General features: G+C 46.5%; 1 protein-coding gene across 3 annotated transcripts in view; it reads right to left on the bottom strand.

Moving 5' to 3' along the window:
- Positions 1 to 17684, bottom strand: part of DAGLA (diacylglycerol lipase alpha) — a 33464-nt gene that overhangs the window by 11648 nt on the left and 4132 nt on the right. Inside the window, exons 2-13 of one of the 3 annotated variants that reach the window (XM_083165658.1) lie at positions 12456 to 12559; positions 10197 to 10334; positions 6149 to 6360; positions 5968 to 6069; positions 5413 to 5551; positions 5215 to 5302; positions 2688 to 2822; positions 2529 to 2606; positions 2327 to 2451; positions 1919 to 2078; positions 1634 to 1717; positions 1475 to 1552 (exon numbers count right to left, since the gene is read on the bottom strand). In XM_083165658.1, the coding sequence (XP_083021784.1) occupies positions 1475 to 1552; positions 1634 to 1717; positions 1919 to 2078; positions 2327 to 2451; positions 2529 to 2606; positions 2688 to 2822; positions 5215 to 5302; positions 5413 to 5551; positions 5968 to 6069; positions 6149 to 6360; positions 10197 to 10291 (1296 nt within the window). In that variant the 5' untranslated portion in view covers positions 10292 to 10334; positions 12456 to 12559. The remainder of the gene's footprint in view (positions 1 to 1474; positions 1553 to 1633; positions 1718 to 1918; positions 2079 to 2326; positions 2452 to 2528; positions 2607 to 2687; positions 2823 to 5214; positions 5303 to 5412; positions 5552 to 5967; positions 6070 to 6148; positions 6361 to 10196; positions 10335 to 12455; positions 12560 to 17684) is intronic. The other 2 variants (XM_083165659.1, XM_083165657.1) reach the window with 2 other exon arrangements.

A 17684-nucleotide genomic window follows, 5' to 3' on the forward strand; every position in this document is an offset into this window, starting at 1 on the left:
CCGCATCAGACCTCCCTCCCCCCGCGCCCCGTCCTCCTTCCCTCCGGGGCGATGCTGGCAACCCAGCAGCCATCAACATCGAATCGGTATCGGCGGCCACCATGTTGGGCCGTGTGCACATGCCATTACACATTTATTGCAAAATAGCTGCGTACATACTATACAACATTTTTAACGATTTGGCAGATTTCGGGGGTTCAGAGTGACAAGCCATTCAAGTTGTTGTGTATCATGCACTATTAGGGTGGCCAATCCCGGGATCGGCGGGATCCCGGGATTTGGCCACAGAATGTCCGAGATTTCAATCCCGGAATTGGACTATCCAATCCCGGGATTTCGGGATTGCATAGTAAATAGCCAGGCAGTGTGTGAGCACCTGCTCAGACGGTGCCCGGATGTTCCCGACCCGGCGTGCGGCCGGAAGATGAGCAGCATCAGCCACTGTCACTCTCCGTCTGGTGGTGAGCGGGTCCCGCGGGTGCGAGCGGGTGTGCGACACTGGAGAGGATAAGCAGTTAGCGTGTTACAGCACAGGAGGTGCAGCGCAGCGTGACCTATGGGCTACGCTGCGCAGACCGCATCGCTGCACCTCCGGCGCTGGAAACAGCTTGCGGCACCGCCAACCTCTCACACAGGACAGTGTGAGTGTGACCCAGCGTGCGGCCGAAAGATGAGAGGCTTCAGCCACAGTCACTGAGCGGGTCCTACGGGTGCGACACAGCGTGTTACAGCACAGGAGGTGCAGCGATGCGGCCTGCGCAGAGTGACCTATGGGTCACACTGCGCAGGCCTCAGCGCTGCACCTCCGGTGCTGGAAACCGCTCGCTCGCAGTTATAGCCCAGCTCCACTAAAAGTAAGGCGGACCGGACAGGGGAGTTTTTCTTTTAGGGATGCCAATCCCGGGAATCCCGGGTTTGAGCATTTTTCAATCCAATTTCCGGGATTGGCATCCCTATGCACTATGTCACTGACTCTCGCATCATTAGCGGCATCCAGGACCGAAGGAAGATATCGCTAGCAAGGGCTGTGCAGTGGAATGGAGCATGGCCACCACTGGGTCTGGTCGCCCGCAATGCCACTTGGTAAACACGTCTAGTGTTTATGCCGCAGATGTTGATAGTGTGACAGTGGCATAAAACATGACCAGTATTGTAAAAGTAATGTAACTCAATGACTTAACAGACCAAAAGACTTTTAAAAGGCAAAATACTATAACTGATGTTTTACATAGAAATAAGTGCGCTTGATATGTTGGTTTTACCTAGAATTTGCTGGCAGATAGGAAGCACTAGGAGCATCTGGTCTGCCCTAGACACCTTAATTGTCAGGAGCCAATTAACCTACTAGTATATTTCTGGATTTAGACCGTGGTGTTGACCCCATTTAAAGGATAATTGATCTCATTATCTCACAGAACCACTATTAAAATTCATCTATGGCCTACATATAAAGCAATGATTTGGAGTTCTCTACCTTGTGCCCTAACCATGTTCCGTGGTGGCCTTCCACCGGCAGGCGCTCTGCATCTCCTGTAAGGTCTGTCAGGGCGTCCTAAGGAAACGGAGAGACGGATTTAATTCTAGCATCTATCTGCAAGTATGTATCACGCTGAATCAGTCATGAACGTCGTACCTTTGGGGAAAGAGTCCCACGTATACTTATCACCACTTTCTTTTTATCATGATCTACCGCCACAAAAAATGGGGTTTCGTAAACCTGTAAAGAGAAAACGTTAAACTCATGAAATCACAGCAAATACCTATAGGAGGATTAGCACAAATTCATTCCATAATTATAAATCAATAGAGTTCTCAAGTAATGTGTTGTATTATATCTTCATCTTACATCAATGACCTTTTTCTAGATACACTGGCCATTCACAGCCTGGTACAAAGGAAGATGAGCGGGAAAACTGACCGCATCGTGACATGACGTATACACAATGTCCACCATGTTCATGTTCTCATCCAGGAAGTGTCGCTTTATGGCAATCGCATTACAGCCACAGCAGTTATCTTCCTCGATGGTAACCCCAGGGGCAAAGCGAGGACGAGTCGAGCAGAGGCAACAGCAGCTGCTATGGATGTCATAATGAATACGCAGAAACAAGGAGAGGTTATGCGTTAGGCAGGAATTATCAAGTGCCGTGATAAAAAGACATGCATAGTACATTAACTGCATAAAAAAGGCACAATAACAAAAAAAAACTAAAGAAAAAAATTAAAAAAATAAAAAGAAGTTGAAAAAACAAAGGAACAGAAGAGAATAAAATTCATGAAAACAAAAGAAGAATTAAAAAAAAATAAAAAAATCATGGAGACTTACGAACATGCCCCAGCCAAGCGGCAAATGCCACACGTTGGTTTCCGGATCAGGTACATGGGCCAGCCGTATGCTGCCAGTGCGAAGAGCATGTAATAACAAACCTCCTTGTACCGCTGCATCTCTTGCTGAAGGGAAAGAGCGAGTATTACAAAGAGACATGACTCCGGTACAGCTCTACTGTAATGGCAGCTGCAGTACTCACAGTATTTTTTAGGTCCAGATACTTTGTTTTTCTGGTGACAGGCATGCCAGACAAGAACGCCAATATGTCGTTATTAGCCTGGAATTAGAGTATAGAGGCCATTAGGTCATGATACGCATTCGGCCAATAATGTCTGTTTAACCTTGCCCCAGGACACACCTCATCCAGCACTGCGTTTCTCTTTGCCCTTTGTCTCTGACGCAGGAGGACCAGCCCAGCAATGATGTCAGACGGAACAATATCCAGATCACGGAAAAACTCGGCAAACAAGTAGGCGATCTCTGAATACGCATCCTGGAAGAGGAGACGTCTTTTGGTTAGGAGAACGGAACTGTATACATAGCTGTCTGCCATTAACTTACTTAGTTGTCAGCTAAAATACAACATTTATATCTGCGAAGAAAACAGTGCAAAGATATATACAAAGCAGCTTTGATGTAAATGCAGCAATATACAGGTAATCTATCGTTATTGTTTGCACAAAAGTGCTTTCAGTGATGTACAAGTGGCATAAAGCGCACGTTCCTCATTGGGACTCTTAGCGTCACCCTGAGATCTGTGCGTGACCTGGACAGAAATCGCTGTGTGGCATGCAGAAGGGGTAGAAACTATTCCAAGCTGAAACCATATTAGATTAAATAAATAAAATAAGCAGCTGATGAAACAAGTAATATAATAATAACAGCTGTCTGGCCTTATCCTCCAGTAACATTGTGATAGGAGTGGAATGTTGTTACAATCGCCACCTCTAACGAGCACCGCTCTGCCCGAGTGCCATACAATCAGCGATAAGGAAAGTTAGGTTTGGATTTGCTTACTCGTTAAATCGTAGCTTGTGCAACTAGTAAACTACTGAGGTCTACAAGAGCTGTGATCAGCCAGTAATATGTAACATCCACACTTATTTCCAGTACAAAACCGTCAAATTCTTATTTCACATAAATCGTAGAATCTATTATAATCCACTATGTCTCATCAACTAATGAGCTGATGGAGGAAACGCAGCAGGACAAGTTCTAAAACTAAGCTTAATCAATACAGCTGCACCCACAAATTACAACATCTAAACCATGGGGATCTTATCTCGGAAGAACCTAGAAAAGATGGGTGAGATCCCAGGATTTGGCCTCAAAATCGCCGACATTTCAATCCTGGGATTGGAGTTTCCAATCTTGGGATTTCTGGGTTAACTGCGCATGCCCTGTGTGATACAGGGCAGCGTCTGATTAAAAAAAATACCCCGAGATTGGCATCTCTAGTCCCAACATAGCAGAATAGATCCAGGGCTGAACTGAAAAAAGCCCACACACGGAATGCTAATATCAAGAGAAGTGTATAAAGCAGTGGTCAGGGAACAGGGGCAAATTACCCCAAATGGGGTAAAAATTAAATTCCTGGGGGTAATGGAAGGTCTTGCTGCCAAGACACATCCCCGGCTATCTTGGCAGCACGACCATCCATTACCCCCAGGAATTTAATTTCATTGCATATAGAATCTATGCTTATCCAGGTCCATATGCGTGCCCAGCTGTGTGTGTTACAGTACTGCAGTGTACAAGGACCTGACGCAGTGCAGTGTGTCAGGCCCTTGTGTATAACACGCTTCCCTGCGTGATGCCGCGGGCCCCGCCACCAAGTCCGCCCATGTCTTCATTAGAGTCGACTAGTGCTGCGCCACCTCGGCATCATGCAGTCTGTACTGCCGCTGCGGCGCCAAGTTTTTTTGCCTGGTAATAGGCTCCTGTCTAGTCTAGGGATAATAGATTGCACAGACTGTCACTATATCATCTTGTAATACTGACACTAATAGTTGCCTGGACATCACACCATCAATCGTTATACCACACACAGCCTGGCAGCCATTGTTGATGATGATGATGATTACCATGTATGGCTGTGTGTGGTACAAATTTTGGACCACACACAGTCATACATGGTAATCATCATCATCGATAACTTTTTGGGGGTGGGGCACCTCAGATTGCTCTGGCTGGGCCACTTCAGGGCACCACCATATAACATTTATTTGTAATATTTATATCACTTGATGCTTGTTTTTATTGCTGGGCCCTGGATGTTAGGGACTTTTCCGATTAGGTTACTTTGAGATTGCAAATTTAATGGCTGCGTGGTGTACCCGCTCCCTTGTTTCTATGTTGTAGTACTAAGTCCCAGATAGGTAGCTCATCCCATTATAAGTAGAATTTATGGTGTAATTATGTGGGGGGCTGTGCAGTCCAGTCCCCCTTCCCTTAAAATAATTACACCATACCTTCTACAGAAACAGACTGCACTCTACAAAACATATTTATATTCATTCACCAGCTCCGCAGCAATGTGCCTAGAGATTATATGAAAATGTTGCCAACTTTGCTAGACCGGCACAAATGTCAACACTCGCTTTCATTTTCTATTTTAACAAGTAATTACTCTGCAGAAAATCCAACATGTCACCGTTTGGTGCTTATAGACCTTATTTTTGAAAGAAAACAGCTACAGTACCTTCCCATTGGTATGTTCACAAGCTACGAAACAACTGGGAAGCGAAAGTCAGCAAACAAATCCGATTAGTAGTTAAAATCTGGAGTAGTTCAAATCGCACAGTGTGTTCAGTCCAAATTGCATCGCACACATTGTATAGGCTCAAATCGCACCTAGAACACTAAATGATGTGCAGTGAACTTACAGACTGAGAGTCCTTGGTCCGAGTGCAGCACAGGAAGACTTTCAGGCGACGAGTCCAGCTACTGGCTTGGCCTTCCTCCAGTCGGTGCCTATGGAAACATATGAGATCAGATCAGGCTAGAACAGAGTGAATAAATTAATTCATATACAGTACATGTGGCACAAACAGTAGTGAAATGCGAGCAAGAGCTTTGCTCACCGTAAGTTGTATGTGCGTAGGTTTCTCTGCCTCCTCTTCGTCGCTCGCAACTTCACAAAGGTTCTTCCAGTTGGATCGAAAACACAGAGCACCGTGATGCAAACACTGAGTATGACCACCCAGTTGCAAACCACCATCCCTGCAAAAGACACAATTACAGAGAGCATTTAGCATGGGGAAAAAGACAACCACCCTATAAGTAAATGTGGATGAAGGAAAATCACGTCCGTGGAGATGCAGATTGGCAAGTCTGCGCCAATACACCTTAAGGCCCACACACACACTGGGTGATTTTGAGCTGCTTTCAGATCCAAAACCACCCAGTGTTGATGTGTGCTCCCGCAACATCGCCGGCCGCCACCACTACCAGCAGATCAGCGTCAGGGTGGACGGCTTTCCATAGCTTCCTGCAATGGAAAGCTGTCCACCGCCGGGGAAAATCGCTCAGTGTGTATGCACCTTTAGAAATGTACAGAGATATATCTAGGGGAGACGCACAGGTAAGATCCAGCAAGCACAGAGGCGATTAGGAAGACACAAAATGATTCTACCTACCCAGCGTAACGTTCTTTGCAGTGACATCATTGCAGGACGTGTAATACTGAGCGAGCCAGACAATGCCCACAATGGCATAGACAAACTCTATCACCAGAATTGCTAGAGAGAATGAGAGACAGTGTAAACAGGCCAAGTGTTACACATGGCGATAAAAAGATTAAGTGTAGCTCTAACCTACCAAGCCGCACGTATAGCACATACTGCATAGAGTCCCGGGGCTCAGTGTACAGGATTCCTCCTCTCATACTCAACCAGATGATGGCCACCTCTGCAATCATGCAACTCAGCAGAATGCCCAGATATCCACGTCCATGATCCACCAGATTCAGGGAACATGTCTCATGGGGGTTATAGGTCAGACCGAAGAGAACCACGGAGAGGATAACAAACCTTTAAAAGACACACAAACATTCACAGATCCATGTTCATTAGTACAGTCATCACACGGACACACAATGGTGTTACACTCCTACACATGCATGCAAAGTTTGTGAACAGCTATTCCACAAGTTCGTATTCATCTATGCTATGCCACCCTCTTTATAATACCACCATGGCTGTAATGCCAGGTTTTGCCTATGTATTAAGTTGGCATTACTCATAGGGATACTGTAATTACATCAGATGTGACAGATTGAATGACCCAATAGGGCTTCTGTAACAGTTAAAGGTTTCCAGTTGATGCTTGGTTCAGTAGGCGCCCTGCAGTACTGATGATGGATGAATAGATTACAGAAAGAACTAGCGTGGTGTTAGAAAATAAAGGATTGCTGCCTGAGACAAGAGAATGGGAAATTAGTTGCAGCACAAATCAGCCCAATAACTGCTGTCCTGTCTGCAATTCACGAAGTGGAGGATATCAGGGCCCCTTGGCAATATGAATGATACCCATGGCCTGTGTGGAGTTGGCCGTGTCATCATCAGTGGCAGTGCGTAGGATAAGGGGAGGGGTGAGTGTTCCATGACCACATGATTCTGGTCCCATAATACAGGTTTCCTGGTCACTGCTGATTTCAGCAATGCTATATAGTAGTAATAATAATAATAATAATAATAATAATAATAATTGTATTTATATAGCGCTCTTTCTCCAATAGGACTCAAGGCGCTTAACAGATAGAATTAATGTAATACAGTACAAAAACAGTGAAGTACAGAAAAGCTTTTCACAGGGCCGGCGCTACCCACTCAGCAGAGGATGCAAAGCAGGTAGGCGCCGTGCAGGAGAGGCGCTGTCCCTGCTGTGCATCCTCTGCTGTCCTCCGTGCCTGCCGGCTGCTGCTGCTCCTGTCACACTTCATCACAGGCAGCAGCGCCGGAGGCACAGAGATCCCTCCTTGCTCATTATCAGCTGGTCATCGGCAGGGTCCGAAAGGGGGCGGAGCTACACTGGCGGAGGGGTCGTGGCTACACGGGGCAGAAGGGGCGGAGCAACAAGGGAGCAAGGCTGACTGAAGACACCAGGAAACAGGAGAGGATGAGCTGCCAGTGCCACCATTGTAAAGTGTGAGTGTACTAATGTCGGTAACTGATGTGGGCACGTGTGTAGGCAGCACTACTAATGTCAGCAACTGGTGTGGGCACATGTGTAGGCAGCACTACTAATGTCGGCAACTGGTGTGGGCACATGTGTAGACAGCGCTACTAATGTTGGCAACTGGTGTGGACACGTATATAGGCAGCGCTGCTAATGTCGGCAACTGGTGTGGGCACATGTGTATGCAGCACTACTAAGTTCAGTAACTGGTGTGGGCACGTTTGTAGGCAGCACTACTAATGTCGGCAACTGGTGTGGGCACATGTGTAGGCAGCGCTACTAATGTCGGCGACTGGTGTGGGCACGTATACAGGCAGCGCTGCTAATGTCGGCAACTGGTGTGGGCATGCATATAGGCAATGCTACTAATGTCGGCAGCTGATGTGGGCACGTGTATAGGCAGCGCTACTAACGTTGGCAACTAGTGTGGGCACGTGTATAGGCAGCGCTGCTAATGTCGGCAACTGGTGTGGGCACGTGTATAGGCAGCGCTGCTAATGTCAGCAACTGGTGTGGGCACGTGTATAGGCAGCGCTGCTAATGTCAGCAACTGGTGTGGGCACGTCTATATGCAGCGCTACTAATGTCGGCAACTGGTGTGGGCACGTGTGTAGGCAGCGGTACTACTGTCGGCAACTGGTGTGGACACGTGTAGAGGCAGCACTACTAATGTCGGCAACTGGTGTGGGCACGTGTAGAGGCAGCACTACTAATGTCGGCAACTGGTGTGGGCACGTGTAGAGGCAGCGGTACTAATGTCGGCAACTGGTGTAGGCATGTGTACAATGTCATATGGGCATTATAGTGCATGGCATATTATGTAAGGGGAATTACAGTGTGTGGCATAATGTGTAATGGGCATTATGGTGTTCTGCATACTGTGCAAGGGGCATCATGATGTGTGGCATTACGAATAATATGCATTACTGTGTGTGGTTTCTATAATGTGTTATGGGCTTTGAGGTGTGATGCATAATGTGTTATGGGGATTATGGTGTTATTGGTACTTTTATGTGACCACGCCAATTCCCCATGAAGCCACGCTTCTACAATTTTGCGCGCGCCTTCGGCGCGCACTGTCACTGTTTTTTCACACATGGCTCCAAAATGGCTAGTTACGGCACCTGAATAAGATTGTGCTACTGTGTAGTGTAATTTGGAGTGGGAGCATTATTGTGTGGCCACACCCCTCCCTTTGTAAAGTTTGGGTGGGCGCAAATGTATAGTTTGCAGGAGGGCGCCGAACCCCCTAGCACCAGCCCTGGCTTTTCATAAACAATACTTAAGAGAATGAAGGAAATGCCTGAGTAAACAGGAAAGTCTTGAGTCTGTTTTGAAGCATTCTAGAGTGGGGGCCTCTCCAACTGTTCGGGGAAGTGAGTTCCATAAAGTCGGAGCTGAATGGCTAAAAGCTCGACCCCCAGATGAATTACGGGAGATTCTAGGTACTGATAAAAGTCCTTTATGTACAGACCGCAGTAATCGGGTGGGACAGTATGGAATTAGAAGCTGCTTCAGGTACCTTGGGCCTTGGTCATGTAGGGCTTTGAAACTCAGTGAGTTGATCTTGAAAATAATTTGTCATTTTATGGGCAGCCAGTGAAGGGAGTAGAGAATGTGAGTAATGTGGCTAGAACGGGGCTGGTTGGCTAACAGCCTGGCAGCTGTGTTTTGTACCAGCTGTAAGAGGTGCAGTTCCCAGGTAGAGGGCATTGCAGTAATCCAAACGTGAGGATACAGATGCATGTATGACTTTTGGCAGATCTTCAGAGGGGATTAAGTGTTTGATTCTGGCAATGTTCCTCAGATGAAAGAATGAGGATTTGATTGTGGCTGATATCTGATGTTTAAGTGTCAAGCCACCATCCAGTACCACGCCAAGATTCCGCAGAGTTTTGTAATTCTGTACCCCCAAGTGTCAGTCCAGTTGGGTGGCTGTGCTGCAGTCTTGTCCTTTGATGTTGAGGTCCTATCATAAGGACCTGCAACTGCTAGCACCTCGTGTGCATTTTTATGGGGAGAAGAAACACAACCCTGTGCAATGTGTTTAATACAAAGATCAGGAACTGTAATACCATTGTAGAACCAGTTTATGACCCATCTGTGGTCATAGCGTTGCACATTGCTACTTGACAGCACTAAGGCCACAAGCTGAATGCCTGTTCATGGCATATCTGTGTGGCGTTTGGATGTTGTACCTGTGTCTGCGTTGATTTGCTCCCACAATCCAAACACATGCTGTTTGGGTGAATTGGATTCTGACAAAAATTACACACAAGTGTGTATGTGCTTGTATGTTAGGAAATATAGGCTTCAATGGCACAGGTACGGACATTGATGGCATATATACTCTACAGCTCTGTGTAAGTGGTTTATACTATAAAAACAGGGTTCTGGATAACTTGTCGATGGGCGAGATCCCGACAGTAAGTATCCCGACAGTCAGTATACCGCCCACCGGTATTCCGACAGGGGGAGCATGAAAAACCCTTGCAGGCTCGCTATGCTTGAGATGCCGAGACCCCCATAAGAGGGAATAGCCCCTGTTGGCCGGGATCGCGACTGTCGGCGAGTCATCGGGCACCCATTTAAACAAACAAGAATAATAGAAGTTATTTCCCTGGTCAGGCCAGTTCGGGGACGTATATATCAGCCTGTACATACTACAGTATCCTTCCGCTCCACTCACCAGGTGCTGTGCAGTACAAAGAGGAAGATTCCCGGCAGCACCAAGTCATCGCTGCCCACAGACCAGCGCCGGCGAAACACGACAATCCCCGGCATGGCGAGCAGCAAGCACTGTGTCACCGCGGCCTGCCTTTACTATCTGTACAAGAAGGAAATACAAAGTCATTACTGTCATTTACTTCACAATAGTACATAATAATAGTCCATAAAATAGTAATTATTAACCATGCACAATAAGAGCCGGTCATCCAAATACCCATGGCTCAGGCAGATCACCCAGATCCTTCGGATAACTGGCTAGATGGGCTTAGGGGAGATGTACTTATCTTACTGTACATGCTTTTTCACAGTCAAACAAAAATGTCAGAGATTTAATGCAACCTAAAGCCGATCGTACACATTACATATCCAACTACAGACACTGGAAGAATTGTTTTCCCCACAGACCTTACAACCTGGGATTCTCTATGAGATATGTAGTCTGCATCTTTACATCTAGCTCGGAATATTAAGATCTTGTTTTGAAGCCCCAGGCCATACCCAGAACAATTGTGAATGTACAGTAAAGTTCTGCTCTGTCTGACGTCGCGGTATAACAAGCAGCCTCTGTTCCTACTCAATTCAGCCCCCACCACCATCCATTCCTATGCCCTGCTCGGTTTATGCCAATGGCTGCACACACCTGCTACTACAGAGCCAGCGTCGTGTTCTCCCTTTGTCCCAGCTCTATAGCTGGAGTCATACATTCCTTTTCAACGGTCTCCTGAATCATTTGAGTCTCTTGTAACATTGCATTATTGGGCCTTCCAACCACAAAACACACATTTATTAAGCTCTTCTGAAGCTAGAGTAGTACAGACAGTGTAATGCATCGGTCCCCAAACTGCGGCCCTCCAGATGTTGTGAAACTACAAATCCCAGCATGCCTTGCCACAGTTTTGCTATAAGGGAGTGTTAAAACTGTGGTAAGGCATGCTGGGATTTGTAGTTTCACAACATCTGGAGGGTCGCATTTTGAGGACCCATGGTGTAATGCCTCACAGTGCTGCGGTCATGGTTCGATTCCCACCATGGCCCTAACAGTGCAGAGCTTGTATATTCTCCCCATGCTTGCATGGGTTTAATCCAGGGATTCCTACCACAATCCAAATATATACTGGTAGGTAAATTGGCTCCCAATAAAATGAACCCTAGAATCATACCTCCCAAAATCTTTGTCTCACTAATCAGGACATTTGCACAGCGGAGCCCTGCGTGCACCAAAAAAAGGGTGTGTCCTATGGAACGAGGACGGGACCTCACGGGATGATGGGTCAGGCCACGGGATGATGGGACTGCCAACTGCCCCCCCCCCCCCCCCTCGCGTCACGGGAGACTGGAAGCCCTGGGCGGGACACGGGAACGTCCCCAAAACCTGTGCCATTCCCGGACAGTTGGGAGGTATGCTAGAATGAATGTGTGCTGGGAATAAATAAGTAAGTTAGCGGCAGCCTTTCTATTACTTACTTCCACTCACACCTCTCCTAGATTACTATTCTTACCCACCTTCTCCTTCTAATGTGATGAGGAGTGTCCCCACCTCTAGCAATCACTTCTCTCCACCACTGCACCTCTGACATCAGACCGTTAACCCTTCTACTGGTGAAGATAGCACTTTCTCTGACACGTGCGTCTTTGGTATAGTTTCATTTAAAAACATTTAATCTTGAATGCTTTTATTATGGCAAGTCATAAACGGTTTATAGATCCCGTTATAAACCTGCTTATCTTGTTTACAGAACCTAAAAACAACAAGCACTATATACAAGACACCTGTGTGAGGATACGCATATTTCCCTACACAAATGCACTTTCACTAGTTGTATTTCCCTTGTTCTTGTACACAGGGTTATAAGCACAGATGCATGCAGCATACAGCAGATGCTGGCCAGTCACGTCCCTGTATTCAGTCCTACTTCCACATACTGCTGAACTGCTCCACTGTCTCTCAAACCCAGGGATACATTTACGAAGATGGGAGTTCCATTGAAGATGGGAGGTTGCCCGTAGCAACCAGATACTTTTTATTATCTGCTAGAAGGTGCTAAATAAATAAGTAGAATCTGGTTGCTAAGGGCAACATTCCCATCTCCAATAAAATTCCCATTTAAGTCAATTTACCCCCAGTCTCCAGACAGACGTTCTAGAACCTATTCTTCGAATCAGTGCATTGAACACTGGAAAGTCTGTGTCTCTGCCCAGGCCCACTGGAGCGACTCACCGAGCAATGTCTTCTTGCTGTGGCCTCTCATCCGTCCTGCACTCTGCTCTCCCTCTATGCTCTGTCTGTACTATTGACTTTCCAATCAATATTGGCAGTTTGATCTATGCCCAGTGAAACAGGTGTAAATAGACAGAATGCCCTGTGCAGTCACACACTAAATATTTAACCCTTTCCTAGTCAAAGCCCTGTATGACTGCAACGTGCACTTTATCTTCTCCATGTCTAGAGGTGCCATGCCCCTTTGACCTTAATACAGCAAGGCACATAGATAATGTTGTCATTAGTCACAAATGACATTATCCATCGCCTATATAATGGAAGTAATACTACATTGTTAATACGTATAATACAAATACAGACCGGGGCCGCATTTTGTTGGGTCACGTCAAGATAACAGTGGATGATAGTGTTCATTCCTGCACCCGCCATCTTTGAAAACCCATGCAGCTCCTCTTCCCTGCCTGGGGTGTCACTGTCTGCTGTAGTGCTTCTAGCACAGTGTGGTCTGTATATCAGCACTGATATGCTAACCAGACCTGTGCTAGAAACACCACAGCAGATAGTGACACCCCAGGCAGGGAACAGGAACTGCATGGGTTTTTAAAGATGGCGGGTGCTAGAATGAACACTAGATGAGGATCTATCGGCATACTGTAAGCCCCCCCCCCCCCCCCCCAAAAAAAAAGGCACAGGTCATTGGATCGACCACTGAAGGTCGTCACAAGCATTAGGTCGAGAATGGCAAGGTAGTCAAAAGTAGGGTGGCCAAGTTGGCCTCCAAATGCCGAGATTTCAATCCCGGGATTGGCGTTTCCAACCCTGGGATTTCGGGATTAGACTATGCAGGCCGGCTTCTCCCGACGAGGTCAGAGGTCACGCTGAGCAGACCACACAGCCGCACAGCCCGCCTGAGCCTTCCAACCCCAACCGTTATGACACAATATGAGGCTGCCCAACCACCCAGCAACCCAGCTCCTGGCCGCACCTGCAAATGCCAGTAAATATGCGGTTCGGTCGGGGGGCGTTTTTTTATTTTATTAGGGAAGCAATTCCTGGGATCCAGCATTTTTCAATGCCGGGATTGAAAAAATACCCCAGGATTGGCTTCCCTAGTCGAAAAGTCAAAATAAGATTCTCACTGGGTTTTTTTGGGCCCGAATGTCGACATGGACACCGTCTAAGGGTACCACGTCCGCTCGCCACTATTTTATGCTCTCAACTCACCGTATTGCATGGTAGGGCATGATATACTGCCTGCCGACACATGTTGGCAAAAAAAAAAAAAAAAATGAAAAACTCATGTCAGCCTTTTTTTGACTGTCGACCTACTGGTTGTGCCCAGCTTAGCCATGTCAACCTAATTCAGGTGTCAACCTTCAGTGGTCGACTCAATGCATGTCAACATAAATAGGGTTGACCCAGGAGAGTAGGTTTTCCCTTTAAAACTACTCCAGCCATCCATGTGTGACAAGCTAGTATCTGCTGACCCCTAAAATCTGAACAATGATCTCCAAAATCTGGTACACGCCTGTAGCCCACTCGCTCATTTATTGCTCACACAGTATCCTCATTTTAATCTGAGCAAATAAAGTGAGAACACCGAAAGGCTATTACATGACAATATACAAAGCCTAATTAGCAATACATTCTTTATTATTTATAAGTCTAAAAAGCAAACAATCAAACAGCACGGAACCTCGTAGAGTGCATACATTATTACTGAGTGTAACTCTCCTGAATAAATGCATCTAGAACTCCGAGCTCACCTCTTGTTTGGCTATGGGAGTTGACTGGTAAAGGGGGGGATACTGGATACTTCGTTTTGAGGTGGATGGTAATTGGCACCTACATATTGGGTTAATCCATCGTGCAATAAGATGAGGGAGTTTCCAAGCTACACTGGTACTTCTCTACTTGCCTGGCACTAACGCATGGAATACAACTGCAGCCAGGAGTGCATTCCCTGACCAGGTCACAGCCCATACGTGAGTGATGCCATTATGCTCCCACTGTGTGAACATTGTGGTAGCAGCGGGGTACAATACTGGGGTTACTCAACATTCCCAAACTTCATATACCTGGCAGCATTACATCCCTCTTAAAAACCAAAGGGGAATGTGGCTGCCAGCAGGAATGATTACTATTTGCATACTATGTTTTTGGGTAGATAGCTGCAAATATTGTTTGATAAATGTGTGCTATTGACTCTCCCCGGAGAACACTGGCGCTGACAGCTCGCTCAGCACACAGCACACAGCACTACACTGCTCTGTGTGTAGGCCCCAAAACCCTTCCTCCGTTTTGCATGGCACTTTGTATTATCGTTTGTAACATTGTAATATGAATGGATTTTAAACTATATGGATTAACTCAATTCAGTTTAAAACCACTTATTTTTACCCCTTTATCAGCTAACATACAGATGGCGCGCCTCTTAGCCAGCACTGGGAATCACCAGATTCCCTTTGCTGGCAATTGCTGGCTGAGAGATGCTCCATCTGACGGGTACGCATGAGCGTCTTACACTCTCGCGCATCCCAGTCTCAGGGAGAAGGGCAGGGTTAAGGGGGAGTGCGGGGGGGGGCGAGGCGGCGGAGAGCTCCGTCGGAACGGGGCGCGCGCTCCCTTCAGGTGTCTGTTGGTTGGCGATTTGATCTCTAATGAGAGCTGCTCTCTCTGTACACAGACAAACAAGAGATAAGCACAGAGTTTTATTAACTGTATCCTGTATAGTTTCCATATGGGGGGGGGGGGGCACCCCAGTAACCTGGGTGTTCAACCTTTTATATGGATCTCTAATTAATCTGTTCTACTGACATTCCAGCAAGCCAGTGCCCTGCTTGTTTAACAAACCGGTTAATTCTCTCCAATTACGTTCCCAGATACTCTACACTCGGACAACCCCCCCCCCCCCCCCCCCTCACGTGAGTCTTCTCCAGGCTTCCAAGCATGGAAGATATTCAAAGAGAGAGTAGTGAACTGCAGCTTATGCCGTCTGTCAAGACTCAATACTGATGCTGTGTGCTGGATCCCAGATGAATGGGATAAGCCACAATTAGCGAAGATCCAGTCAGGGCTTGTTCACTCGAACACATGGTTTTTTTGTGCTTTCACACATTAGTAAATACATTAAAAGTGTTTTAAAAATAGTAAAATAATGACGCAGCTCTCACCATTGTGTTCTCAAATGTTAATAAGCTAGACTGCGTCATGACCTATTTTAAAGTCTTCCAGTAATGCGTACTTCCAGTACAGTGAATTGTATCTTGTGTACGAATACGTCCACATCCACCAATGCCATCGGGAAATCCCTGTCTGGTCACGGCTGTTAACAAGAACCTGCTGTGCCACTATACACAGTGTCTACAATGCAACCAACTCATGGCATCCCTGTCTAGTGCTCACTCAAGTACCCTGCACCTTTCGAAACCTGTGCAGTTCCTCTTTCCTGCCTGAGGTGTCGCTGTCTGTATTGAGATACAGACCAGAATGTGTTGGTAATACCACAGAGGAGGGCCACACCGCAGGCAGGGAAGAGGCACTGCACAGGGAGTAGACATCAATTGCAGGTGGAAAAAATATTTTTTTACTAATAGTGGCCAATGGTTTCATAAGTTTGTACCCATTTCCCTGGCACATATGCGAGCGAGCCCTCAGGTCTGCTCCCATTGAACACTAATGCCCGGAGACGATCCTAGAAGTGGGAACTAAGCCTGATGGTTGAACGTTATTTTTGGGAAGGTTTACATACAGTAATTGGTTCTGAAAACTGAAGTTCACAATTCCATGTCATTGTCCCCATTACATCACTCTGCCTGTACTGCCAATTTCAGCCTAACCTGCCAGCAGAAGGGACAAACACTGTAAATAAATATTAACACTGGCTAGCAGAAAAGGAGAACAAACATTCCAAATGTTTAAAATACAAAACCACATTTATTTAGCCGACAAATTCCTGTTCTAATACAGAGACCTGAACATTTACAAGACGTTCAGGTCATTCTGGGCCTTATTCTGGTTCGTGCGGCTGGGCCGTACGCGTACGTTCCGGGGTTTTTAATGATCTGCGCATGCGTACCATCTCCAATGCGCAGGCGCGAACACTCCACAACGCTTACGGACGGGTCTCTCCGTGCGAAAAAACCTGTACGCGAGAGTACGGTCATTGGGGGCGGCATAGGGGCGTGTTGAGGGGAGCGGCCGAAATAATGAGGGAAAATGGGCGTAAACATGGGCGTACACGGAGGTGTGCACCAAAAATGAACGGTGCTACTACTGCTCGATCGGCTAAAGCACCGTTCATTTCGGACACAAAACAGGCAGCCGCCAACCGCCACCTCAGACCACCCCTACAGATACCGCATGACAGCGGACGCCTGGGTTTGCTAATTTACGCTGATTACTACTCAAACACATACACCTGAATGTAATAAGCAATGCTGCAGTCTATTAAGTCCAAACCATGATTTCACTACCTGCAAGCCACACACAGCACTGAAACACCTTGGAAGCTTATCTTTCTATACTTCTCGACATTTAAAGGTTTGTTTAATTTAAGGTAAGAATCTTTTTAAGACCTGCTTATATATGCTAAGGTAGGTATTTGTTAAACAGTTCTACACATTCACTACGTGCTTTCATAGACTTTACACAGTAGCACACTCAATCTACACAAGTCGACATGTGTCAACGTTTTCACTGTAACATCAACATAAGTTGATCTAAAAGTAACAGCAATGTGGGGACACATAGATAGTGATTAAAATGCAACATTAGAACATAATAAATATACATGTAAGGAGGGTTAAAATTTATTTTTATTAGGGTGATCATTAAGGTAGACAATTGAGGTAATAGAAAACAATAATTGAATAACAATTAGAATAATTCATTTAATTGCCTTAATCATAGTTGAAAGGCTAGATTTGCAGGTCCATATATGTGAAGGGTATGCCAGCGTGCACGGACGTACGCTCACTCTCATGAGCGGTGACATACGCTGAGTTTTCCATTGAAAACAATAGAGACCCATCCGTGCACGGTGGCGTACGCTCAGATAGCCGCAAGAAGTCGGTGGGAAGACGGACGAGAGACGTCCGTAAACGGTGGCGTACGCTCTGTTGTACGCCAGTTGTCGGAGTCTAAGGGCTGATCCGTCCGTGTACGTTGGCGTACGCTCAATTGTACGCCACTCCCCTTCGACGTTGTTTCTGGCCGTACGTATGC

Source organism: Crinia signifera, chromosome 11, assembly GCF_055691185.1.
Source record: "Crinia signifera chromosome 11, ASM5569118v1, whole genome shotgun sequence".
Lineage (NCBI taxonomy): Eukaryota > Metazoa > Chordata > Amphibia > Anura > Myobatrachidae > Crinia > Crinia signifera.